This window comes from Apteryx mantelli, chromosome 36 (assembly GCF_036417845.1).
Source record: "Apteryx mantelli isolate bAptMan1 chromosome 36, bAptMan1.hap1, whole genome shotgun sequence".
NCBI lineage: Eukaryota > Metazoa > Chordata > Aves > Apterygiformes > Apterygidae > Apteryx > Apteryx mantelli.
In genome coordinates, this window is record NC_090013.1 from 670,901 (window position 1) to 696,924 (window position 26,024).

General features: G+C 73.9%; 2 protein-coding genes across 2 annotated transcripts; one reads left to right on the forward strand and one right to left on the reverse strand.

Moving 5' to 3' along the window:
• The first annotated feature begins 8,672 nt into the window (after window positions 1-8,672).
• Window positions 8,673-18,871, forward strand: RFX1 (regulatory factor X1). Its single transcript, XM_067314692.1, is given in 22 exon segments — window positions 8,673-8,784; window positions 10,089-10,291; window positions 10,294-10,398; window positions 11,690-11,805; window positions 12,364-12,435; window positions 13,480-13,572; window positions 14,366-14,461; window positions 14,648-14,809; window positions 15,004-15,098; window positions 15,182-15,500; window positions 15,603-15,784; window positions 15,897-16,016; window positions 16,126-16,241; window positions 16,330-16,448; window positions 16,553-16,662; window positions 16,786-16,937; window positions 17,041-17,138; window positions 17,245-17,394; window positions 17,506-17,714; window positions 17,816-17,969; window positions 18,345-18,390; window positions 18,687-18,871. Coding segments are annotated over 21 exon segments (2,841 nt in total). The 5' UTR covers window positions 8,673-8,784; window positions 10,089-10,119; the 3' UTR covers window positions 18,842-18,871.
• A 1,271-nt stretch (window positions 18,872-20,142) lies between these two features.
• On the reverse strand, window positions 20,143-25,271 carry DCAF15 (DDB1 and CUL4 associated factor 15). Its single transcript, XM_067314599.1, has 13 exons — window positions 25,134-25,271; window positions 24,062-24,159; window positions 23,815-23,950; window positions 23,629-23,735; window positions 23,378-23,517; window positions 23,100-23,270; window positions 22,360-23,013; window positions 22,135-22,226; window positions 21,911-22,039; window positions 21,738-21,823; window positions 21,560-21,664; window positions 20,526-20,641; window positions 20,143-20,430 (listed from the first exon to the last, which is right to left on the reverse strand). The coding sequence occupies exons 1-13, from the start codon at window positions 25,269-25,271 to the stop codon at window positions 20,375-20,377; spliced, it is 2,028 nt and encodes a 675-aa protein (XP_067170700.1). The 3' UTR covers window positions 20,143-20,374.
• Window positions 25,272-26,024: the final 753 nt, after the last annotated feature.

Consider the following 26,024-nt stretch of genomic DNA (forward strand, 5'->3'; position numbering starts at 1 on the left):
TATCCCTGTTCCCATCCCCATCCCCATCCCTGTTCCCATCCCCATCCCATTCCCATCCCCATTCCCTTCCCATTCCCGTCCCCCTTCCCATTCCCGTCCCCGTCCCGGTTCCCGTCTCACCCAGCAGCCGGAGGCTCCGTCCAGGCTCCCTCCTCCGCTGGCCGCTGCCCCCCGGCTCGGGGGGGTCCCCTGGGCGCTGCCCCCCCGCGCCGGGGCCTCCTCTGCGCCGAGACCACCTCAGGCACCCGGGACCCCCCCGGGACCCCCCCGGAGCCCCCAAATCCCCCCCCCGGAGCCCCACATCCGGCCCCCCCCCTCCAACCCCTCCCACGTTCAGGGGTCCCGGGGGCCTGGGGGGGGCAGGGGGGTCCCATAGGTCTGGGGGGGGCCGGGGGGTCCTGGGGTGCCCATGGGGGGGGGAAGAGTCCCATGGGGGGATCCAATGGGGGGGTCCCATAGGGGGTCCCACGGGGGGGTCCCACGGGGGGGTCCCACGGGGGGGGGTCCCAGTGGTGTCCCATGGGGGGATCCAATGGGGGGAGCCCATATAGGGTCCAATGGGGGGGGCCCATAGGGGGAATCCCAAGGGAGGGGGTCCGACAGGGGGGTCCTGGGGGGGGGTCTCATGGGGGGAATCCCATGGGGGGTCCTATAGGGGTGTCCCACGGGGGGGGGTGTCCCATGGGGGGGTCTCATTGGGATGTCCGGGGGGGGGGGTCCCACAGGGATGTCCCAAGGGGGGGTCCCGGGGGGGGGGTCCCGGGGGTCTCTCATAGGGGGTCCCAAGGGAGGGGATCCCACAGGGATGTCCCAAGGGGGGGTCCCGGGGGGGGGGGTCCCGGGGGTCTCTCATAGGGGGGTCCCAAGGGAGGGGATCCCATAGGAATGTCCCAAGGGGGGGGGGTCCCGGGGGGGGTCCCGGGGGTCTCTCATAGGGGGTCCCAAGGGAGGGGATCCCACAGGGATGTCCCAAGGGGGGGGGGGGTCCCGGGGGGGTCCCACCTGGCCGGGGGGGCAGGCGGAGGCGGGCGGGCGCGGAGGCCCCCGCGCGGCTGCGAGCTCGCAGGGCGGCCCGGGCGGTGCCGGGGGGCAGGCGCAGGCGGCAGCAGGGGGGGCGCAGGCGGCGGCGGGGGCCCCCGCCCCCCCCCGGCTCCGCCGTCACCGTGTAGCCCCGCACGCGGCCCCCCGCCCCCGACGGCTCCTGCGGGGCCCAGGCGTCCGGGTCAGTCACCCCCACCCCCCCCCCCAGGGGCCCAGGCGTCCGGGTCACCCACCCTGCAGGGGCCCCGGCGTCCAGGTCACCCCCCACCCAGGGGCCCAGGCGTCCGGGTGTCCCCCAGCCCCCAAGGGGCCCAGGCGTCCGGCGCCCCCCAGCCCCAAGGGGCCCAGGCGTCCGGGCGTCCCCCAGCCCCAAGGGGCCCAGGCATCCGGGTCACCCACCCCCCAAGGGACCCTGGCGTCCAGGCACCCCCCCCAAGGGGCCCAGGCATCCGGGTCACCCACCCCCCAAGGGACCCTGGCGTCCAGGCACCCCCCCAAGGGGCCCAGGCGTCCGGGCGCCCCCCAGCCCCAAGGGGCCCAGGCGTCCGGGTGTCCCCCAGCCCCAAGGGGCCCAGGCGTCCGGGCACCCCCCAGCCCCAGGGGGCCCAGGCGTCCGGGTGTCCCCCAGCCCCAAGGGGCCCAGGCGTCCGGGCACCCCCCAGCCCCAGGGGGCCCAGGCGTCCGGGCGTCCCCCAGCCCCAAGGGGCCCAGGCGTCCGGGTGCCCCCCAGCCCCCAAGGGGCCCAGGCGTCCGGGCACCCCCCAGCCCCAGGGGGCCCAGGCGTCCGGGTGTCCCCCAGCCCCAAGGGGCCCAGGCGTCCGGGCGTCCCCCAGCCCCAGGGGGCCCAGGCGTCCGGGTGCCCCCCAGCCCCAAGGGGCCCAGGCGTCTGGGCACCCCCCAGCCCCAAGGGGCCCAGGCGTCCGGGCGCCCCCCAGCCCCCAAGGGGCCCAGGCGTCCGGGCGCCCCCCAGCCCCAGAGGGGCCCAGGCGTCCGGGCACCCCCCAGCCCCCAAGGGGCCCAGGCATCCGGGCACCCCCCAGCCCCAGGGGGCCCAGGCGTCCGGGCGCCCCCCAGCCCCCAAGGGGCCCAGGCGTCCGGCCGGCCTCACCTTCCAGAGCAGCAGCACCCGGGTCCCCCCCCGCCGCGACCCCTCCACCAGGTGCCAGGCGAGCGGCGGCGCCAGGAGCGCTGGGACACGGCGTGAGCGGGCCCAGGCGTCCGGGGGGGGGGGGGGGCCCGTCCCCGCGGGGACCCAGGTGTCCGGGCGCCCCCCCCCCCCCTCCCCACCCCAGGGGCCCCGGCGTCCAGGTCAACCCCCCCCCCCCCGGGGCCCAGGCGTCCGGGCACCCCCCACCCCGGGGACCCAGGTGTCCCCCCCCCCAAGGGACCCAGACATTCCCCCCCCAAGGGGCCCAGGTGTCCGGTCCTGTCCCCCCCCACCCCAGGGCCCAGGTGTCCGGGTGTCCCCCCCCAAGGGGCCCAGGTGTCCTGTGTCCCCCCCCCCCCAGGGCCCAGGCGTCCGGGTGCCTCCCCCTGGGGCCCAGGTGTCCTGTGTCCCCCCCCCCCCAAGGGGCCCCGGCGTCCGGGTGCCTCCCCCCTGGGGCCAGGTGTCCTGTGTCCCCCCCCCCAAGGGGCCCAGGCGTCCGGGTGCCTCCCCCCCAAGGGGCCCAGGTGTCCTGTGTCCCCCCCCCCAAGGGGCCCCGGCGTCCGGGTGCCTCCCCCCCAAGGGGCCCAGGTGTCCTGTGTCCCCCCCCCCCAAGGGGCCCCGGCGTCCGGGTGCCTCCCCCCAAGGGGCCCAGGTGCCCTGTGTCCCCCCCCCCAAGGGGCCCCGGCGTCCGGGCGCACCGGCCAGGGGGGTGGTGAAGGCGGCGGGGGGGCTCCAGTCGCTCCAGGGCCCGGGGGGCCGGGGGGCGGCGCAGCGGCTCTGCGCCTCGTGGGGGGCCCCCGGCGCCAGCCGCCCCCCCGGGAACTCGTAGCCGCCCGGCTCCAGCTCCGCCTCGGCCACCTCGGGGACACGGCGACGTCGCCGCGACCCGACGCCGCGGCCGCTGCCCGGCCCCAAACCCGGCCCCGGCCCTGTCCCTGTCCCCGTTCCCATCCTGTCCCCGTTCCCATCCCCATCCCGTCCCTTTCCCTGTCCCCATCCCAACCTCATCCCCATCCCATCCCCATCCCATTCCCATCCCTATCCCATCCCGTCCCCATCCCCATCCCGTCCCATCCCCTCTCCATCCGCATCCCCATCCCATCCCACCCCCATCCCATCCCCATCCCCATCCCCATCCCATCCCCATCCCCATCCTGTCCCCTCTCCATCCCCATCCCCATCCCCGTCCCCGTTCCCATCCCCATTCCTATCCCATCTCCATCCTGTCCTGTTCCCTCTCCATCCCCATCCCCGTCCCCATCCCTCCCAATCCCATCCCATCCCCATCCCATCCCCATCCCCATCCCCATCCCCATCCCCATCCCCGTCCCCATCCCCATCCCCGTCCCAATCCCATCCCCAATCCCATCCATCCCCGATCCCGTCCCCCCCGGCGCACCGTGGTCCAGCGCGGGCTCCCGCGGGGGCGGTAGCGCAGGGCGCAGCGCGGGGCCCCCCCGGCCACGGCCCAGCCGGGGGCCACGTCCAGCGAAGGGCCAGCGCCGGCGTCGCCTCCACCCGCAGCCGCGGCGCCGGCGGCTTCTCTGCGCGCACCGCTCAGCCCGCGCGGCGTTAAGGGCCCCGGCGTCCGGGCGCCCCGTTAAGGGCCCAGGCGTCCGGGCACCCCAGCCAGGGCCCCGGCGTCCGGGCGCCCCGTTAAGGGCCCAGGCGTCCTGCCCCCCCCCCAGCCCCCCAACAAGGGCCCGGGCATCCTCCCCCCCCAGCCCCCCAGCCAGGGGCCCCGGCGTCCGGGCTCCCCCCAACATGGGCCCAGGCGTCCGGCCCCAGCCCCCCTGCCCCCCCCCCAGCAAGGACCCAGGTGCCCTGCCCCCCCCCCCCAGTGAGGACCCAGGTGTCCGGGCCCCCCCCCAACGTGGGCCCAGGCGTCCGGGTCCCAGCCCCCCAGCCCCCCTTCAAGGACCCAGCGTCCTGCCCCCCCCCGCCAGCCCCCCCAGCGTGGGCCCAGGCGTCCGGGCCCGGCGGTACCTATGAGGTCGAGGGAGACGGTGAGGGGCCGGGTGAGGCGTCGCCCGCCGGGCGCCTGCACCCACACGGCGTAGACGTCGCCGGCCGTCAGCTCGGCCCGCGGCACCAGCACCCACGGCTGCCCCGGCGGCGCCCGCGCCCTCCCCGGGCCCTGCTGCCCCCTGCGCACCGCTGTCACCACGGGGCCACCTGCCCCCGGCACCCCAGCCGCGAGGGGCCCAGGCGTCCGGCCACCCCCCCCCCCCGGGACCCCAGCCGCGAGGGGCCCAGGCGTCCGGCCACCCCCCCCCCCCGGGACCCCAGCCAGGAGGGGCCCAGGCGTCCGGCCACCCCCCCCCCAGGGACCCCAGCCGCGAGGGGCCCAGGCGTCCGGCCACCCCCCCCCCCCCGGGACCCCAGCCAGGAGGGGCCCAGGCGTCCGGCCACCCCCCCCCCCGGGACCCCAGCCGCGAGGGGCCCAGGCGTCCGGCCACCCCCCCCCCAGGACCCCAGCCACGAGGGGCCCAGGTGTCCGGCTGCCCCCAGGGACCCCAGCCGGGAGGGGCCCAGGCGTCCGGCCAGGAGGGACCCAGGTGCCCCCCACACACTTCCAAGGGGCCCAGGCATCCGGCCGCCCCCCCCCCGAGGGACCCTGGTGTCCGGCCACCCCATGAGGGACCCAGGCATCCCACCGCAAGGGGCCCAGGTGTCCGGCCAGGAGGGGCCCAGGTGTCCGGCCACCCCCTCCCCGAGGCACCCAGGTGCCCCCCCCCTCCCCCACCGAGGGCCCCGGCGTCCGGCAGCCGCCGCACTCACAGCTTGAGGCTCCGGTAGTGCAGGACGAGGGGGCCGGGCGGCGGCGCGGGGCCCCCCCAGCTGCAGTTCATCCCCCGGTGGGGCCCAGGCGGAGGCAGCGCAGCTCGGTCCGGTCCTGCGGGGCCTCTGCGGTGCCGGCTGAGCCGCCGGGCTGGGGCCCCAGGCGTCCGGGCCGGGGCCCAGGTGTCCGGGCCATCCTCCATCCCGGAGGCTGCAAAGGACCCAGGCGTCCGGGCCGGGGCCCAGGCGTCCGGGCCACCCCCCACCCCGGGGGCTGCAAGGGACCCAGGCGTCCTGTCCCCCACCCTCCACCCTGAAGGGGACCCAGGTGTCCAGGACTCCCACCCCCTTGGGGACCCAGGTGTCTGGGACTCCCACCCCCTTGGGGACCCAGGCGTCCTGCCCCCCCAGGGGACCCAGGCGTCCGGGACTCCCATCCCCATGGGGACCCAGGCGTCCTGCCCCCCCCAGGGGACCCAGGCGTCCGGGACTCCCACCCCCACGGGGACCCAGGCGTCCTGCCCCCCCGGGGGACCCAGGCGTCCGGGACTCCCACCCCCACGGGGACCCAGGCGTCCTGCCCCCCTGGGGGACCCAGGCGTCCGGGACTCCCACCCCCACGGGGACCCAGGTGTCCTGCCCCCCCGGGGGACCCAGGCATCCGGGACTCCCACCCCCTTGGGGACCCAGGCGTCCTGCCCCCCCGGGGGACTCAGGCGTCCGGGACTCCCACCCCCTTGGGGACCCAGGTGTCCTGCCCCCCCGGGGGACCCAGGCGTCCGGGACTCCCACCCCCTTGGGGACCCAGGCGTCCTGCCCCCCCGGGGGACCCAGGCGTCCGGGACTCCCACCCCCTTGGGACCCAGGCGTCCTGCCCCCCGGGGGACCCAGGCGTCCGGGACTCCCACCCCCTTGGGGACCCAGGCGTCCTGACCCCCCGGGGGACCCAGGCATCCGGGACTCCCACCCCCATGGGGATCCAGGTGTCTGGGACTCCCACCCCCATGGGGACCCAAGCGTCCGGGACTCCCACCCCCACGGGGACCCAGGCGTCCTGCCCCCCCAGGGGACCCAGGCGTCCGGGCGGGGGTGCCGCGGGTCCCACCTCCCCATGCGGCGCCGGCGGCCGCGAGCAGCAGCAGCAGCAGCAGCAGGAGCCGGAGGGCGGCGGCCCCCCGGGGCCCCCCCATGGCCCCCGCGCCAGTGTCAACCGCCACCTTCCTGCGGGGCCGCCCCGCTTCCGCCGCGCCGCCTGCCGAGGGGGCCCAGGCGTACCGGGGGGCCCAGGCGTCCCGCTCCTGCGAGGGGGCCCAGGCGTCCTGGCACCTCGAGGGGACCCAGGCGTCCTGGAACCCCAGGGGGATCCGGGTGTCCAGGGGGTCCCACGAGGGGGCCCAGGCGTCCGGGGGGCCCAGGCGTCCTGGCAGCCGGCCCCCAGGAGCCCCCAGCCCCGTCCCACGCGGGGACAAACCCGCGCGGGCCCCGAACCGGCCCCGAGCCCGGCTCAGCCCGGCGCCAGCCCCGGTTCCGGGGTCCTGAACCGGCCCCCGGCCCCAGCTCAGCCCCCAACCTGCCCCCAAACCTGGCCCCAAACCTGGTCCCAGCCGCAAACCTGCCCCCAAACCTGGTTTCAGCCCCCAAACCAGCCCCAAAACTGGTCCCAGCCACAAACCCGGCCCCAAACCTGGTCCCAGCCGCAAACCTGCCCCCAAACCTGGTTTCAGCCCCCAAACCAGCCCCAAAACTGGTCCCAGCCACAAACCCAGCCCCAAATGCAGCCCCAAGCCCCGGTGCAGCCCCAAACCTGCCCCCAAAGCTGGTTTTAGCCCCAAACGCAGCCCAAAGCTGGTTTTAGCCCCAAACGCAGCCCAAACCTGCCCCCAAACCTGGTTTCAGCCCCCAAACCCGCTCCCAAAATCGGTCTCAGCCCCAACCCCCGTCGCCGTCCCCGCGGGGGCCCAGGCGTCCGGGCGCGGGGCTGCGGCGGCGCCGCCGCCGGGTCCCTCCCTACCTGCCGCCCGGCTGCCGGGGAGGAAGTGACTCAGGGCCCGACACCCCCGGCCCCGCTCGGGGACCCAGGCATCCGGGCCCCCCCTTCCCTTCGCCCCTTCGCCCCTTCCCCCCCCCCCGCCGCTGGGAGGGGACCCAGGCGTCCGGTCCCCCCCCCCCCCCGCTCGAACCGTTAGGTGCCGGGCGATAGCGGAGACGGAGCGTTGGCGGAGCTTTATTTTGGGGGGGGGGGGGCTGCGTGTCCCCACGTGTCCCCGCATGTCCCCACGTGTCCCCGCATGTCCCCGCGTGTCCCCGCGCTAGCAGAGCCGCCCGATCTCGCGCTGGCTGCAGCCCCCACGGCCTGATGGCAACAAGACCCCCCCCGGCACCAGGACCCCAATGTCACCACAGCCCCCATGGCACCAGGACCCCCATGGCACCGGGACCCCCATGTCACTGGGACCCCCATGGCATGGAGACCCCATGGCACTGGGACCCCCCAGATGCCCCCCCTGGCCGCAGACCTGTCCTCGTGCCCCAGGCTGCACAGCCCCACGGCCAGCCCCCACATTTCTTCCTTCCGGCTCCATGTCCTCCATCCCTGCCCCACGGCCAGCCCCACACTGAGCCCCACGTCTCCCCCAGCCCAGCCCCCCAGCCAGCCCCACACCCGGCCCCACGGCACCCGCCCAGGTCCCACATTGAGCCCCACATTGAGCCCCACGTCTCCCCAGCCCGGCCCCACCACACACCTGGGACCTGCGTCCCCCGGCCCAGCCCCACACCCAGCCCCACATGTCCCCCCTCCCGGCTCCACGTCCTCCATCCCAGCCCCACACCGAGCCCCACATCCGCCCTATCTGGGCCCCACGTCCCCCGGCCCAGCCCCACACCCAGCCCCACAGCCCCCCCTGCCCGGCGCTGCCCTTTGCGCCGCCGCCACCCTTCCTTATCGCGGGCGGCCGGGCCGGGCCGGGCTGGGCCAGGAGATAAGGGCCGGCGGAGGGGGGGCCATGGCGGCGCCGTGAGGTCACTGGCGAGCGGTGACGTCACGGGAGGCGCTGCCCCCTCCGCCCCGCTGCCGCCTGCTGACGTCATCGGGCCCTGACGTAGCGCCGGAGGGGGCTCTCAGGCCCGCGCGCAGAGAACTACGTTTCCCGCCAGCCCGCGCGGCCTCGCGCGCATGCGCCATCCCCCTCCTCCCCGCGCGCCGGGGCGCGGCTCCCCCCTCCTCCTCGACGCTGATTGGCAGCGGCGGCGGCCAACCGCCGGCCGCCAGCTCCCCGCCGGGCCAATCCCACCCCGCCTCCCGCCCCCTCTCCCTTGCGCAGGAAGCGCCGACGGACGCGCGGCGCGACCAATCGCCGCGAGCGCCCCGCCCTGCGGGCGGCGGGGGCGGGGCCTCCGGGGGAGCGACGCGGGCGGCAGCCAACCGTCGCGCGGGAGGGGGCGGCAGCGGCCAATGGGGGCGCGCGGGGGGCGGGGCGCGGCGGGGGCTTCCCCTCCTCCTCCGCCTCCTCCCCCCCCCCCGCGCTTCCTCCTCGGCGGCCCCGCCCGCAGCCGAGGTGGGTAGCAACATTTGCCCCGGTGAGGGAACACGGAGGGCGCCATAGCCACGGTAGCCGTGGCGACCAGGGAACCCGGCAACAACAACCGCCGCCGCCCCGGCCGCCCCCGCCCCGCCGCCGCCCCCGCCCGGCCCCGGCCCCCCCCTAGCCCGCGCCGGCACCGGGGCCCCGGGCCCGGCCGCGGCCGCGCCGCCCGACGCCTCCGGCCCTGGAAGGGACGCGGCCTCCGCGGGGCCCCGGGGAGGGACGAGCCAGGTGGGTCCTGCGCGAGGCCGCACAAGATGGCGGCGGCGGGGAGGGAGGGGAAGGGGAGGGGGGGGAAAGCGGCGGAGGGGGAAGGGGGGCGCGGCGAGGGGGGGCACCCCGGCGGGGGGGGGCGGGCGCTGCCCTGCCCCGACTGAGGGGTCCCGGCAGCGGCCCCGGGATTAAGAAGGGCCCAGGCCCCGGGGGGGGCGGGGCCTGCCGCGCGCCCCGGTGATTGGTGGGCGGGCGGACCAATGGGAAGAGGCGGGGCTCCGATGGGCGCCAATTGCGAGGGGCGGAGGGGGCGGGGCGCCGCGGGAGGGGGACCCCGCCCCCCCGCCCGGCCTGGGGGCGCGCTGGCTGCGGGGGGGGGTGATGATGTCACACGGTGATGTCATAGCGCCGGGCGCGCCGTGATGTCATCGGGTTGGGGGGGTGGCACGTGGTGATGTCATGCAGCTGGCGGGGAGGGCTGTGATGTCACCCCCGTGATGTCACCCTGTGGTGTCACCACGTGGGGTGGTGCTGCGTTGCTGACGTCATGCGGCGGCGTGTTGTTGCCTGGCAACGTGGCGCGGTGACAGCACCGGGGGAGGGGAGGTCGTCCCGTGACGTCACCCCGCAGCCCGGCGTCGCGTTGCCGGGGGTGACGTCGTGCTGTGATGTCACACCGTGGCGGTGACACGGGGAGATGGGGGCGCCGGGGCCCGGCGTCACCATGGGGGGGTGACATCACTGCCAGGGTGACATCAGCATGGGGGTGACATCAGCAGGGGCATGACATCACCGCACCCCCGTTCCCGCCTGGCGCCCTGCTCCCGGGATTCCTGGCAGGGAATTATGGAGCCTGGCCGTTCCCAAGGGATCCCGGAGCCGCCGGAGCTGCATCCGGTGCCAGCATCTCCCTCCCTGCTCCATCCCGGGGGGATCCTGACCAGCTCCATCCCAGGAGAATCCCAACTGGCTCCATCCCGGGAGGATCCCAACCAGCTTTGCCCTGGGGGGATCCCAACTGGCTCTGGCCTGGGGGATGTTGGTTGGCTCCATCCTGGGGGGATCCCAACCGGCTCCAGCCCTGTGGGATCCCAACCGGCTCCATCCCAGGGGATCCCGACCGGCTCCATCCCAGCCAGGCTCGGCAGGGGAAGCGGCTGCCCCTGCTGCCCCGCTGCTAATTGCCCCGGCTCGTTAGCGGCGGCAGGGCGCAACGAGGCCCCGGGGGGGGGGGGGGGGGGGGAGGCCCCGGCGCCCCCCCGCTCACCGCTTCTCCCCTTGCTTCTGCCTTCGCTTCCCTCCCGCCGCCTCCTCGACGAAAGGAAGCCGGAAAACCCCCCGTTCTCCGTCGGCATGGCGACGCAGGCCTACGTTACGGAGCTGCAGGCGGCCCAGCAACAGGCGCCGCCGCCGCAACAGGCGCCGCCGCCGCCGCCGCCGCCGCCGCAACAGGCGGCCGCCCCGGCCCCCGCGCCGGCGCCCTACACGGCAGAGCTGCCGGCGCCCCCGCCGCCGCCGCCGCCGCCGCCCCCAAGGCCTACGGCGCCGAGCTGGGGGCACCGGCGGCGCCCGCCGCCCCCGCCGCCCCGCCGCCGCCCGCCCCGCAGCAGTACATCGTCGTCACCGTCTCCGGTAAGCGCCCGCGCCGCCGCATCCCGCCGCCGAAGCCGCTTCCCCGTGGCCCCCAAAGCCGCTTCCCGGCGGCCGCGTCCCTCCACCAGCACCGCTTCCCAGCGGCTGCCAAGGCTGCTTCCTGGCAGTCGCATCCCTCCGCCAAAGTCACTTCCCAGCAGCCGCGTCCCTCTGCCGGCGCTGCTTCCTGGCAGTCGCATCCTCCACCGGTGCCGCTTCCTGGCAGTCGCATCCCTCCACCGGTGCCGCTTCCTGGCAGTCGCATCCCTCCGCCAAAGCCGCTTCCCAGCGGTTGCATCCCTCTGCTGATGCCGCTTCCCACGGCCACCAAAGCTGCTTCCCAGCGGCCGCATCCCTCTGCCAAAGCCGCTTCCCGGCAGCTGCATCCCTCTGCTGATGCCGCTTCCCGGCGGCCACCAAAGCCGCTTCCTGGCGGTCACATCCCTCCACTGATGCCGCTTCCGGCAGTCGCATCCCTCTGCCAGCGCTGCTTCCCAGCGGTTGCCAAAGCTGCTTCCTGGCGGCCGCATCCCTCCACCGATGCTGCTTCCCGGTGGCCACCAAAGCCGCTTCCCGGCAGCCGCATCCCTCTGCCAAAGCTGCTTCCCAGCGGATGCATCCCTCTGCCAGCGCCGCTTCCCAGCGGCTGCCAAAACCGCTTCCCGGCGGTCGCATCCCTCCACTGATGCCGCTTCCCGGCGGTCGCATCCCTCCACCGATGCCGCTTCCCGGTGGCCCCCAAAGCCGCTTCCCAGCAGTCGCATCCCTCCACCAGTGCCACTTCCCAGCAGTTGCATCCCTCCACCAGCACCGCTTCCCGGTGGCCACCAAAGCTGCTTCCCGGCGGTTGCATCCCTCCACCAGCACTGCTTCCCGGCGGCTGCATCCCTGTGCCAGCGCCGCTTCCCAGCGGCCACCAAAGCCGCTTCCTGGCGGTTGCATCCCTCCACCAATGCTGCTTCCCAGCGGCCGCCAAAGCCGCTTCCCGGCGGTCGCATCCCTCCGCTGGTGCCACTTCCCAGCGGTTGCATCCCTCCACCAGCAAAGCCGCTTCCCGGCGGTCGCATCCCTCTGCCGGCGCCGCTTCCCAGCGGCCGCATCCCTCCACCAAAGCCGCTTCCCGGCGGCCGCGGGTCTCGATTCCCCTCCGGGCTCCTCGGCCCGGTCGCGCCGGCGCCGCCGGTTGGGGCCGAAAGCGGCGGGTTCGGGGCCGAGGGGCCGGAGCCGGGCGCCTTTCCCGGTTCCCCCCCGCCGTTTTCCCGACTTTTCCCCCCCCCCCTCCGCGAGGCAGAAGGCGCCATGCGGCCCAGCGACACCGTGTCGGAGGCCAGTCCCGGCTCGGCAGCGGCGCCGGCGCCCGCCGGGGTCCCCACGCAGGTGGTGCAGCAGGTCCAGGCCCCGCAGCAGGTACCGACCCGCTCCGGCCCCGCGGCGTCCGCTCCGGCCCCACGGCATCCGCTCCGGCCCCACGGCATCTGCTCCAGCCCCAGAACACCCTACTCCAGCCCCACGGTGTCCCGCTCTGGCCCTGCTCCAGCCCCTTGGCGTCCCTCTCCGGCCCCTCAGTGCCCCACTGCAGCCCCAAGGCATCCTGCTCCAGCCCTGCTCCAGCCCCACAGTGTCCTGCTCTGGCCCCGCTCCAGCCCCTTGGCGTCCTGCTCCAGCCCCGCTCCAGCCCCACAGTGTCCTGCTCTGGCCCCGCTCCGGCCCCTCGGCGCCCTGCTCCAGCCCCACAGCGTCCCGCTCCAGCCCCATGGTGTCCTGCTCCGGCCCCAGAACACCCCGCTCCGGCCCCATAGCGTCCCCCTCCAGCCCCACGGTGTCCCACTCTGGTCCCGGGACGCCCTGCTCCAGCCCTGGGTTGCCCCACTCCAGCCCCGCTCCAGCCCCGGGATGCCCCGCTCCAGCCCCGCTCCGTCGCCGCTCTTCCTCGGCTCCCTCCGACCCCTCGGCTCCCTCCCGCAGAGGCTCCTGGTCCAGGCCAAGCCGGCGGCCGTCTCCCCGCTCCAGATCACCGGCGTCCAGGTGCCCCAGCAGGTAAAGACGCTCCGCTCCGTCCCGCTCCGTGCCATCCCGCTCTGTCCCCTTCCTGCCATCCCGCTCCATACCGTTCCCGCCATCCTGCTCCATCCCCTTCCTGCCATCCTGCTCCGTCCTGCTCCCGCCATCCCACTCCGTCCCCTTCCTGCCATCCCGCTCCATCCCGTTCCCGCCATCCCGCTCCGTCCCCTTCCTGCCATCCCGCTCCATCCTGCTCTGTGCCATTCCGCTCCATCCCCTTCCCGCCATCCCGCTCCGTCCCCTTCCTGCCATCCCACTCCGTCCCGCTCCCGCCATCCCGCTCTGTCCCGCTCCCGCCATCCCGCTCTGTCCCGCTCCCGCCATCCCGCTCCATCCCGCTCCCGCCATCCCGCTCTGTCCTGCTCCATGCCATCCTGCTCTGTCCTGCTCCCACCATCCTGCTCCGTGATCCTGCTCCGTCCTGCTCCCACCATCCCACTCCGTCCTGCTCCGTGCCATCCCGCTCCGTCCCGCTCCCGCCATCCCGCTCCATCCCCTTCCCGCCATCCCGCTCCATGCCGTGCCGGCTCCACGGAGCCACGGCGGCGCCTGGATTCCCCCGAAAACGGTGCCACCGGCAGACGCAGCCTCGACCCCCCCCCAGCACCATCCACCTTCCCGGCGGATCCGCGTGGCTCCGCTGCGGCTCTTCCCGCTCCCCGTAGCCGGCGCCGAGGACCGGAGCCGCCTCCTCTTGCACTGGGGGGGGGGGAAATAACCGGCAAAGGGGTTTGGACAGCGGCCGGGGGGGGGGGGGGGGGAAGGATCCCCTTCTGCTCCGGCTTTAACGTCTCCGGGCCGGCCCCTTCGCTCCGTTAGGGATGGGGGTTCCTTCGGAGCCGCCGCCGCCGCCGCGCGGAAACGGGGCCCGAAGCGGCGTTTTCGGTACAGGATGTCGCGGGGGGGGGTGAAAAGGGGCGGCGGTGGGGCTGGGGCCGGGAATTCGGGGCCGGGAGCGGGAATGCGGGAGCGGGAATTCGGGAGCAGGCGCTGACGCGGCCCGTCCGGGCGCTCTCGCAGCGCTCGCCGGCGCAGAGCAGCGGCTCCGCCAAGCCGGGCCCCGTGCCGCAGCTCCAGGTCCACGGCGTCCAGCCGGTGCCCGTCGCGCAGGAGGTGAGTGCCGCCGCTCCGGCAGCGCTCCGGCACCGCTCCGGTCCTCCTCCCGCGCCGCCGCTGTGCCGCGTTTCCGCGGGAGAATTAACGGCAGCGCGGATGCGTTTCGCTCCCCTGCTCCGCGGGAGCCCCCGGAGGGGCCGGGGGGCGGCGGGAGCTGCGGGGGGGGAAAGGGCAGGAAAAGGCAAAGGGAAAGGGAGGAGAGGGAAAGGGGGGAAAGGAAAAGGAAGGAAAGGCAAAAGCAAGAAAAGGGAGGAAAGAAGAAGGGAGAAAAGGAAGAAGAAAAGGAAGGAAAGGAAAAGGAAGGAAAGGAAGGGAAAGAAAAGGAAAAAAGGAAGAAAAGAAAAAGGAAGGAAAGGAAAAGGAAAAAAGGAAGAAAAGAAAAAGGAAGGAAAGGAAAAGGAAAAAAGGAAGAAAAGAAAAAGAAAAGGAAGGAAAAGAAAGGAAAATGAAAGGAAAAGGAAAGAAAAAGGAAGGAAAGGAAAAGGAAAGGAAGGGAAAAGGAAGGAAAGGAAAAGAGAGAAAAGAAAGGAAAAGCAAGGCAAGGAACATCGAAGGAAGGGGAGGGAAGCAGAAGGGAGGGAAGCAGAGAGGCCGAGCGCGGCAGGGCCGTGCCGGGGCCGGCGGCACACGGACACATGGGCCGGCGTGGGTCCCGGGTGCACGGCGGTGCCGGCACTGACGTGTCCCCGTCCCCATTCCCGTCCCCATCCCGGTCCCCGTCCCCATCCCGGTCCCCGTCCCCATCCCGATCCCTGTCCCCATCCCGGTCCCCATCCCCGTCCCCCCGCAGCGGTCGGTGGTGCAGGCGGCGCCGCAGACGCCCAAAGCCGGCGCCGTGCAGCAGCTGAGCGTCGCGGGGCTCCCGCCGGTGCACGTGGCCCAGGAGGTAACGGGCGGCCGCCGCCGCCGCCGCCGCCACCGCGCCGGGCTTCCCCGGAGCGCCGCGCGGGTCGGGCAGAGGGGATCCGGCACCGCTGCCGCCGTGCCGCCCTTCCCCGGAGCGCCGCGCGGATCGGGGGGGGGGGGGGATCCGGCACTGCCGCCACCCTCAGCGCCGCCGTTTGCCGTGCAGCGCCGCACGCTCCCGGAGCCGCCGGCGCGGGCACCGGCGGAGCAGCGGGTCGAGCCGGTGCCGCTGCTGCTCCCGCCGCCCCCGGCGTCGGCGTCGGCGCTCGCCGCCGCTCCGAGATGCCCCCGGCTGCTGGTGCTGGGACCGGCCGCCGCGGCGCTCAGAGTAGGTGCCGGCGCTGCCGGCGGCATCCGGCCTCCCCCCCCACCCCCCCCGGGATGCCGCCGGATTCCCAATCTCCTCAAGGGATGCGGGAGGGTGCCGGCGCGGTTCCTCCCGGGATGCGGGGAGGCCGGGGCCGCGCTCAGCACCATGCCGCCCCCCCCCCCCCTTTCCCCCATTTCCGTCCCGTCCCGCAGGTGCAGCAGCTGCAGCAGGTGCCGGTGCAGCACGTCTACCCCGGGCAGGTGCAGTACGTGGAGGGCGGCGACGCCGGCTACGCCGCCGGCACCATGTGAGTGCGCCCGTCCCGGTGCCCCCCCCGCCGCCATCCTGCCCCCCCCTTTCATCCCGCTCACCCGCCGCCGCCTCCTGCAGACGCTCCGGCTCCTACCCCTACGCCGAGACGCCGCTCTACACCCAAAACGCCGGCACCAACTACTACGAGGCGCCGGCGGCGCCGGTGCAGCCCAGCACGCCGGCCACCTCGCAGGCCGTGGCCGGCAGCGGCTCCGTGCCCATGTACGTCTCCGGCGGGCAGATCGTGGCCAACCCCGGCGCCGCCGCCGCAGCTGCAGCCACCGGCTCCGGCACTGCCGCCGCCGCCGCCACCGGCACCTACGTCATCCAGGGCGGATACATGCTGGGCAGCTCGGGCCAGTCGTACTCCCACACCACGCGTGCCTCCCCGGCCACGGTGAGTGCTCCGCGCCGGCGCGACGCGGCACAGCACAGCACGACACGGCGCTGCCGCCTTCCCGCGCCGGCGTCGGAAACGGTGCGACCGGCTGCGCCGCAGGTGCAGTGGCTGCTGGATAACTACGAGACGGCCGAGGGCGTCAGCCTGCCGCGCAGCACCCTCTACTGCCACTACCTGCTGCACTGCCAGGAGCAGAAGCTGGAGCCCGTCAACGCCGCCTCCTTCGGCAAGCTCATCCGCTCCGTCTTCATGGGGCTGCGCACCCGCCGCCTGGGCACCAGGTGGGTCCCGCCGGCGGCGGCTCCTCCGGCGGCTGCTCCTCCGGCGGCTCCTCCTCCAGCCTCGCGCACATTCCCTAAGCCGCGTGTGTTTTCCCTCCCACCCCCGTTGCAGAGGGAATTCCAAGTACCACTACTACGGGCTCCGCATCAAAGCCAACTCGCCGCTGCTGCGGCTCATGGAGGACCAGCAGCACCTGGCCATGCGGCAGCAGCCCTTCTCGCAGAAGCAGAGGTACCGGGTGGCCGGCGCGGAGCGGCGACGTCCCCGCGTCCCGCGTCCCACATCCCGCTTTCCTCACGTCCGTCCCCCCCCCCATGGTTTGTCCCGCTCCTTCCCGCAGGCTCAAGCCCATCCAGAAGATGGAGGGCATGACCAACGGCGTGGCCGTGGGGCAGCAGCAGGCCGCGGGGCTCTCCGACATCAGCACCCAGGTGCAGCAGTACCAGCAGTTCCTGGGTAAGGACCGGCCGCGGCGGAATACGGGATGCGGGATGCGGAGGTCGGAGTTGGGGGCCCCCCCCCCTCATCGCCCCCATCCCCGCAGACGCCTCGCGGACCCTCGCCGACTTCGCCGAGCTCGACCTGCAGGGCAAGGCGCTGCCCGAGGCGGTGAGCGCCGAGGACGTCAAGGCCTTCCAGGTGCTCTACCGCGAGCACTGCGAGGTAACGCGCTCCCGCGCCGCCGCTCCGCCGCTCCGGGAGGAAGAGGAGGGAAGGGAAGGGAAGGGGGAGGCCACCGGAACTCACCCCACTGCCTCCCCGCTCAGGCCATCGTGGACGTGATGATAAACCTGCAGTTCACCCTGGTGGAGACCTTGTGGAAGAGCTTCTGGAGGTACAACCTCAACCAGCCCAGCGAAGCCGCCCCCGTCGCCGTGTGAGTGGGGACCTTTCCCCAACCCCCCCCACCGCGCGTGAGCCGCCCCGGGAAAGGGGGGGGGGGGGACAGGTGGTTTTGGGTCAGGGGAGCGTTTCCCGAGCGTCTCCCGCGCGTCCGCAGCCACGACGAAGCGGAGAAGCGCCTGCCCAAGAGCTCCCTCGTCGTCCTCTCCAAGTACGAGCCGGTGCTGAAGTGGACGAAGGACTGCGACAACATGCTCTACCAGGGGCTGGTGGAGATCCTCATCCCCGACGTCCTCCGGCCCATCCCCAGTGAGCGTCCGCCCGCTTCCCGCCTAGCCGGCACTGCTGCCGCCGCCGCTCCGGCGCCAGCCGCCCGCCGCCGGCTCACCGTCCCCCCCTCCAATCCGCGCAGGTGCCTTGACGCAAGCGATCCGCAACTTCGCCAAGAGTTTGGAGAGCTGGTTAACGAACGCCATGATGAACATCCCCGAGGAGATGGTCCGCGTGAAGGTGAGGTCGGGATCGCCGCGGCGGCACGGACGGACGGACGGATGGAGGACGGGGGGGAAGCGGCGATGCTGACGCCCCCCCTCCGGCCCCCCCACCCCGCTCGCAGGTGGCGGCAGCAAGTGCCTTTGCCCAGACGCTGCGGCGCTACACCTCTCTCAACCACCTGGCGCAGGCGGCGCGCGCCGTGCTCCAGAACACGGCCCAGATCAACCAGATGCTCAGCGACCTCAACCGCGTCGACTTCGCCAACGTCCAGGTAGCGCCGCCGGCCGTGCCCTTCCCCTACCGCCGTCGCCGCGCGGGGTTGGAGGTGACCGCGGCGGTGGGGGGTTTGTCTCTGACGGCAACGGTCCCTCCGGCGCGGCAGGAGCAGGCGTCGTGGGTGTGCCGCTGCGAGGACCGCGTGGTGCAGCGGCTGGAGCAGGACTTCAAGATGACGCTGCAGCAGCAGAACTCGCTGGAGCAGTGGGCCGCCTGGCTCGACGGCGTCGTCACCCAGGTCCTCAAGCCCTACCAGGGCAGCCACGGCTTCCCCAAGGCCGCCAAGCTCTTCCTCCTCAAGTGGTCCTTCTACAGGTGCGTGTCCGTGCGTCCGTCTGTGGTTTGGGGGGGGGGTCCCGGGGGTGGCGCCGCCGCCGCCGCGGTGACGTCCCCCCCCTCGTCCCCGTCTCCCGCAGCTCCATGGTCATCCGCGACCTCACCCTGCGCAGCGCCGCCAGCTTCGGCTCCTTCCACCTCATCCGGCTGCTCTACGACGAGTACATGTACTACCTGGTGGAGCACCGCGTGGCCCAGGCCAAGGGCGAGACCCCCATCGCCGTCATGGGCGAGGTGGGGGGCGCTGGGGGGCGCCGGGGGGGCAGCTGGGACCCCCCCTCCCCGGGGACGGGACGGGTTCACCCCTGGGATGGGGACTGGGCTCGTGGGGGGACCCCATGGGGCAGGGGGTGGCTCTGGGGAGGCTTCTGGGACCCCCTGGGACGGGGACTGGGCTTGTGGGGGCCCCCATGGGGCAGGGGGAGGTGCTGGGGGGCTCCTATGGGGCAGGGGGGGCACTGGGGGGCTTCTGGGACCCCCCCCCCCGGGGACAGGGACTGGCTGGGACCCCCCGGGATGGGGCTTGTGGGGGGCCACCGGGTGGGTTTGGGGGGGGGGGTCTGCTCCCCCCCCCCCCCTTGCAGGGCCTCACCCGCCTCCCGCCCGCAGTTCGCCAACCTGACGAGCTCCTTGAACTCCCTGGACCCCGACAAAGGTGAGACACCCCCCGCGCCCCCCCTCTCTCCCCACAGCCCCCCCCCCCACGGCAAAGACGGCACCACCGGGGCCCGTTAACGTGCTCGGCACAGCGCCACCCGCGGGCCTCCGGGATCGTTAACTCTGAAACCTACTCTGGGAGCGTTAACTCTGAAACCTACTCTGGAGCGTTAACTCTGAAACCTACTGACACGCACGATGCGGGTGTGTGGCTCGGGGGCAGCACAGGGTGGGGGGCGGCACTCGCGGTCACGAGGTTTTTTTGTTTCCTTTTTGTGCCCCCTCCCCGCGCAGACGAGGAGGAGGAGGAGGAGGAGGAGAGCGACGAGGAGATGCCGCAGGAGCTGTCGCTCGGCGCCGCCGAGGCCGCCGACGCCATGGAGCCCCCGGCCAAACTGGCGCGGGCCGACTCGCGGGGCATCTTCGTGCAGGCCCTGCCCTCCAGCTAAGGCGGGGGGGGGCCACGCGCCCCAGCCCCCCCCCCCAAAACCGCCCCCCACCCCCACCCCGGCCCCCAAACCGAGCTCTGCCTGCCGCCGCCTGGTATGCCGCGCTTTCGTCCCCGCTCCCGCCCCCCCCCCAAACCCTCCCCCCCCCCAAAGCCAGGACCCGGCCCAGGGGCCATGTGTGTCCCCCCCCCGCCCCGAAATAGCGTCCCCCGGGGGGAGGAAGGGGGGCGAGGGGGGGGGCGCGGGAGGCGCTCAGCAGCGATATGTGCCTTAAGCAACGCGCCGGGTTCGTGTGCCAAAGCCTGTGTGTCCCCCCCCCCTCGGCGGCCCCCCCCCGGCTGTTGGGGACGAGGGGGGGGGGGGACATGGCAGCCATGGGGCGGGGGGGGGGACAGGGGACCCCCCCCCCGGCGCTGCAGCGAGGGGAACCGCAGGACGCGGGGCCGAACCCGGGTCCTTCCCCCCCCCCCCCAAATCTCCCCTCCCCAGCTCACACCTCCCGGGGGAGGGGGGGGGGCGATTTGGGGAGCTGCCCCCCAGCAGGGCCGGAAGGACACATGGGGGGGGGGGCAGGAAGGAGCCTGGGGGGGGGCACTTGGGGGGCAGGACAGACACCCCCGTGCAGCCATGGGGGGTGTGGGGGGGCTCTGCCCCACATCCCCCCCCCCCCAAATGCTGCCTTAGGCTGGACCCCCCCCCCCCCGCGCCCCCCTCCCCCCCCCCCCCACCTCGCCGCCCGGTCGTAACTGAGTATTTAGATATTCTAGTTTTAACGAGGAAACGGATCTGTGCTTTCGTATGTAATTGCCCCCCCCCGCCAGCGCCCCCCCCCCCCCCCCGCAACGTCGCGCGCGTGGTGACCGCGCCACGGAGGCGCCGCCGCCGGGGCCTTCGCGCTTTGGCTCGTTTCGCCGTGTTTTCAACCTGTGAGATAGATGTTTATTGCCCAACTCGACGTCCTGTATAAAAACCTCCCTTTGGGGGGGGCGGCGGCGGCGGCGGCGGGGGGGGGGCGCGGGGGGGGCGCGGAGTGGAGGGGGGGCGCCGGCCCTCCCCCCGCCGCCGCCGCCGCCGCCGCCGCTGCTGTGTACGTGTGTAGTCTAGGGTGCAAAAGCTGTTTTCTACCTTTTGTAGTTCTTTCTTAAGAGGAATAAATCCAGCGTGTTCTTTGCCCCCGGCGCCTCCGTCGCTCGCGGTCGCGGGGGGGGGGGGGGGGTGAAACGAAGGCACCGAGGGCCGGGAAGGGGTGTGTGTGGGGGTTAATTAGGGAGGGGGGAGGCGAAGCCGCTTGTTGGGGGGGGGGGAACGCGGCCGACCTCCTCCCCGGGCGAGGGAAAGCGCCGTCCGTCTGTCCATCCGTGGGGGCGGCGAGCTCACCCCCAGCCCGGGAGCCCCGGGAACGGCGCCGATTAAAACACGAAGGGAAAAAAAGCCCAAACTCAAAATAAAAGGGGAAACGGGGGGGGGGGAAACACGCAGGTTGTTAAAAGGAGGCGCGAGGGGGGGTGGCCAGCGGCGTCATCGTCGTCGTTGTCACAAGACGATCCAGGTGTAGCGCTCGTTGTCGGCCAGGACCTTGAGGGAGCAGCCTGGGGGCGGAGGCAGAGGGGGGCTGGGGCCGGGCCGGACGCCGGGGCCCCCCCGTCCCCCCCCCCCGTCCTCCCCCCCCCCCCCGGGCCCCCACCTTTGTGCAGGGCCTCGTTCGTCATCCTGTTGACGTAGCGGCCGCTGCTCTCGGGCACCAGCCACTTCATGACCATGTCGACGCAGCCCTTGCGGTAGGAGCTCCAGACGCTGCCGCTGCCGCCGGCCGGGCCCGGGGGGGGGGACGGGCTCAGGGGGGGCGACGGCGCCCGAAACGCCCTCGCCGGGGTGACGGCGCCCGTCCCGGCACCCCGAGGTGACCCAGCACCTGTCCCGGCGCCCGAAACGCCCTCGCCGGGGTGACGGCGCCCGTCCCGGCACCCAAAACACCCTCACTGGGGTGCCAGAGCCCATCCCAGCACCCCAAGGTGTCCCAGGGCCCGTCCCGGCGCCCAAAACGCCCTCGCTGGGGCGACAGCACCCGTCCCAGGACCCCGAGGTTTGACCCAGCGCCCATCCCGGCACCCGAAACGCCCTCGCCGGGGCGAGGATGCCCATCCCAGCACCCCGAGGTGTCCCAGTGCCCACCCCAGCGCCCAAAACACCCTCGCTGGGGCGCCAGCGCCCATCCCAGCACCCCGAGGTGACCCAGCACCCATCCCAGTGACCAAAACACCCTCGCTGGGGTGACGGCGCCCGTCCCGGCACCCCAAAGTGACCCAGCACCCATCCCACTGCCCGAAACACCCTTGCTGGGGCTCCAGGACCCATCCCAGCGCCCCAAGGTGTCCCAGCGCCCGTCCCAGTGCCCCCAGTCACCCTCACTGGGGCTCTGGCACCTGTCTCGGCGCCCCGAGGTGACCCAGTGCTCATCCCGGCGCCCAAAACACCCTCAACTGGGGTGCCGGCATCCATCCCAGCACCCCAAGGTGCCCCAGCACCCGTCCCAGTGCCCCCAGTCACCTGCACTGGGGCCCTAGCGCCCATCCCAGCACCCCAAATTGACCCAGCATCCGGCCCGACGCCCTGAGGTGCCCCGGTGCTCGTCCCGGTGCCCAAAACACCCTCGCTGGGGCCCCAGCGCCCATCCCGGCCCCTCGAGGCGCCCCGGCACCCCGCGGGCGGCGAGCTCACCTCGTCTGTCCCTTGACCTCGGTGAGGTCGCCGACGCTGACGGTGACGAAGGTGCCGGTGTTGAGGTCCCAGGCGACCTTGAGGCTGGTGTGGTAGGTCTTTGGTCTGCGGGGAGGAGAGCGGTGAGCGGCGCGGCGGCGCGGCACGGCGCGGTGCGGCACGGCCCGGCCCCGCTCACCGGAGCCGCCCCTCCTCGTCGGGCGAGGGGAAGGCCAGCAGCAGCAGCCCGATGTTGATGATGACCTGGTTGGTCTCGGGGCAAACCTGCGGGAAGGAGCCGGGAATGAGAGCGGCTCCGAGCGGCAGCCGGCCGGCGGCTCCGAGCGGTGCCCACCCCACCCCGGCGCCCACCTCGAGGATGACGATGTCGTAGTCGCTGAAGGAGCAGAACTGCCGGGACCAGGCGGCGTCGTTGCGGATCACCTCGTTGATGACGTACTCGAAATCCAGCGTCAGCTGCTCCACTGTCAGGTACTGGCCCTGCGGGAGCGGGCGGAGGTGGGAGGAGGCGGCGGCGGGACGCGGCAGCTTTCCCAGCCGGCTGTGATCCGCCGGGAGCCGGGACCCCCCCTCACCTGGGCGATCGCCTTCTCCTTCAACGGCTTCAGGTTGCGGCCTCGGAGGTCGGTGACGACGAAGGGCAGCGAGATTTTGTCGTCCTCGTACTCTGCAAGGGAAGAGGGTGAAAGGGAGCCGGGGCGGAGGCCGAGGGGAAGCGCCGGGATCGCCGGGCGAGGGAACACCTGCCCGGGGCCGGGACGCGCTCCGGGGCAGCCCTGCGAGCCGAAGGAGCTTCTCACCGTCCTCGGGCTCGGCGGGCTCGGCGGGCTCCAGCACGTAGCGCAGCTTGGTGTAGTTGACGTAACCCGGCTCGGCGCCGCACGGCAGCGACGCTTTGGGCGACAGCTCACCCTCGGGGGTCCCGTCACCCCGGGGCGACGCCAGTCCCGGCGGCAGGCGCCGGCGCCGGGCCTCCCACGACGCTCCGGAGGGGAGCGCCGACGACGGGGAGCCGCCAGGCCCGGCCTCGGGGCAGCAGCCGAACCCGCTCCCGCTGCTCTCCTCCTCCTCATCCTCCTCCTCTTCCTCCTCCTCCGCCGGGGCCGAGCCTTTGGCCTCCTTGGCGCGGCGGAAGATGTCGGCCACGAACTCTTTAGCCTTGGCCACGGCCGGGGAGAGCTCGGCGGCGCGGCCGGAGCTGCCGTCATCGCCGCCCAGGGCCGGCCTGCCGGCGGGCGGATGCAGGGCTGCGCCAGGGCACGGAGCCGCACTGGAGCACGGAGCCGCACCGGGGCACGGAGCCGCACCGGGACGGGACCGGCTCTCCCTTTCTGGGGGCTCGTCCCCAGTGGGCGGCCGCTCGGGGGGCCCCGGCGCGGCTCCGCAGCCCGCCCGGCGCCAAGACTGCGCCTGGCTCCTCCTGTCGTAGAGGATCTGGCAGCCGCCGCTGTCGCCTGCGGGAAGAAGGGAGGGAGCGGCGGGTCGGGGCGGCCGTGGGGCCCCTCCGGCCCCTTTCCCCGCCGTGGCGGCGGCGGCCTACCTGCGGCGTGCACGGAGACGGCGCAGGCCACGAGCGAGTAGCTGGTGTTGAGCAGCACGACCTGGTCCTTCTTGAGCTGGAAGGCCGGCTGGAAGGTGGGGAAGGGGTACACCACCTGGTACTTGGTGTGCAGCATGAAGCCGTGCCGCAGGCAGTGGGCGTGCGGGTCGCCTGCGGGCGGCGGGGGCCGGCGGCGCTCGTTAGGGGCGACGAGCAGGGCCACGCGGCCCGCGACAGGGGGATGGCGCGGCACGGCGCGGCGGGGCCCCCTCGCTCACCCGGGTAGGCCAGGGCCATGTCGCGGCAGCCGGCGCAGTGCATGACGGGCGGCATGGCCACGGCGCTGATGTAGATGTCGCGGTGGTTCTCGTCGCTCATCATCATCATGTTGACGAGGAGCCCGTTGGCGGAGCGCGTGCTGCCGGCGGGAGCCGCGGTTAAGGGCCGAGCCGCCCCGCGGGGGCCGGGGGGGGGGAGCGTCCGCGACCCCCCCACCACTGCCACCCCCACCGCCACCGCCGTCGCTCACTTGAAGCCGAAGACGATGACCTTGGAGGAGTCGCTGGGCCACTCGCACACCGTCAGGTACAGGTCGCTGTAGATCTCCTCGTCCTGGAACAGGCGGACCTGGCGCACCTGCGGGAAGGAGGGAGGGAGTCAGGGAGTCGATCCGGCGGCGCCGGGGGCGGACGGAGCGAGGGGGGGGGGCGCGCACCAGCTTGAGCTTGCTGTGGACGTTGAACTCCCACCAGTAGAGGTGGTAGATGTAGAAGGAGAAGTCGTCGTCGCCGCTGCTGCTGGTGTAGGACAGGACGTAGCGGCCGCACTTGGAGAAGCCGAGGAAGATGTGCCTGCGGCGGGAGGCAGAGGCGCAGCTGCAGCGCGCCCGGGGGGGGGCCGGTGTTGCCCCCGGAGCCCCCGGCCCACGCGCCGGAGTGGGGGGGGTCGCGGCGGCACCTCACCCCGCACACAGGAAATGCTCGTCCACGATGTTCTTCAGGGAGACGCACACCCGCGGCGGCAGCTTGCGGAAGAGCCGGGGCGAGAGCTGCCCGCTGATCTGCGGAGGGGGGACGGCGCGTTTTTTTGGGGGGGGAGAACCGAGGCGTCCCCAAATCCCCCCCCCTCGGATCCCTGCAGCCCCTTTCTGCCCCAAGCCCCCCGACTCCCCCCAGACCACCCTCTCCACATCACCCCCCTCCAGCCCCTCCCCGGCCTCCCACCATGCCGCCCCCCTCAAGCCCCCACCATGGCCCTGCCATGTCCCCCCCCCCAATTTGAGGGCTCCTGCCGTGCTCCCCCTGCCATACCCCCCCCAAATCCCCCTGCCATATCCCCCCCCACCTCAAGGCTCCCCTCAGACCCCCCCAAACTGCTGTGTCCCCCTCCCCCAGGGACTCCCCACCATGTCCTCTGCCTCAGGGACCCCTCAGGGCCCCCCCCCAGCACCATGTCCCCCCACCCCAAAGGCTCCCTTTAGGCCTCCCCCCTCCATGTCCCCTCCCCTTAGGGTCCCTCTCTTCACATCCCTCCCCACACAGGGCACCCCATAACCCTCCCCCCACCACACCCCCCCTCAGAGAGCCCCTCAGCGCCCCCCCCCCGCCATGACCCCCCCATCAGGGACCCCCATCATGTTCCCGTCCCCCCCCCCAGGGCTCCCCTCAAGCCTCCCCCAGTCATGTCCCCCCCAGGACCCCCCACAACCATGTCCCCCCCTACTTAGGGCTCTCCTTAGGCCTTCCCCTGCCATGACCCCCCTCTCAAGACTCCCCCCGCCATTCCCCCCCCCAGGGCTCCCCTCAGGCCTCCCCCCCTCCATGTCCCCCCCTCAGGGCCCCCCTCATCCTGATCCCCCCCTCAGGGCTCCCCCCAGCCGCGTTCTCCCCACCAAGGGACCCCTAGCATGTCCCCATCCCCTCAGGGCTCCCCTCAGGGTCCCCCCCGCCATGTTCCCCCCTCAGGGTCCCCCCCGCCATATCCCCCCCTCAGGGCTCCCCTCCACCCCCCCTCCCCCCGCGGCCCCCCGCTCACCTTGACGCGGTCGAGCTGCCTCACCACGTGCTCGCGGCGGCCCCGCGGGCCCGGTCCAGCCGAAGACCCGCCCGCCGCCCCCGCCGGCCCCCGCTTCCCCCCCGGGCCGCCCCGCTCCGATTTCGAGCTGGGCGCCATTTTCCCCCCGGCCCCCTCCGCTTCCGGAGCGCCCCGGCCCGCCACCGACGGCCCGCCCACGCTGCGCGCCCATTGGCTGGGACCCGGCAGCACCCGCGCCTCATTGGGAGGCGCGGCGGCGCGAGGCAGGCGACCCCCCTTCGATTGGCCGGCAGCGGCTGTCGGTCTACGCTTCGCCCCGCCCCGGCGCGGCGGGCCCGCCAATCGGAGCGAGGCGCCTTGCCCTCGGCCCCGCCGGGGAGCGTGCTGTGATTGGACAGCCCTCCCGTCCGTCAGCACTTGGGTGGTTGCCATGGAGAAGAGGCACCAGCGGGGCCCGGCCCCGGGGGAGTGGGCGGGGCTGCGGGCGCCCCGCAGGGCCTGGCGGGAGCCGTTGCCGAGGCGACGGTGGGGCCGTTGCCGGGGCGACCACCACCGAGCCAGAGACAGGCCCCGGCTTGGGGACCGCTACTGGGCCGGGGAGGTGTCACCAACATGGGGGTCACCACTCGCCTGGGGTCCTCCCAGGCCTGGGGACTGCCACCGGGCCGGGGAGGTGTCACCAACATGGGGGCCACCACCAGCACGGAGATGTGTCACCAACATGAGGGCCACCACAAGGCCGGGGACGTGTCACCAACATGGGGGCCACCACCATCCTGAGGCCATGTCACCAACATGGGGGCCACCACCAGGCCAGGGCCATGTCACCAACATGGGGGCCACCACCTGCCTGGGGTCCTCACAGGCCTAGGGACTGCCACCAGGCCAGGG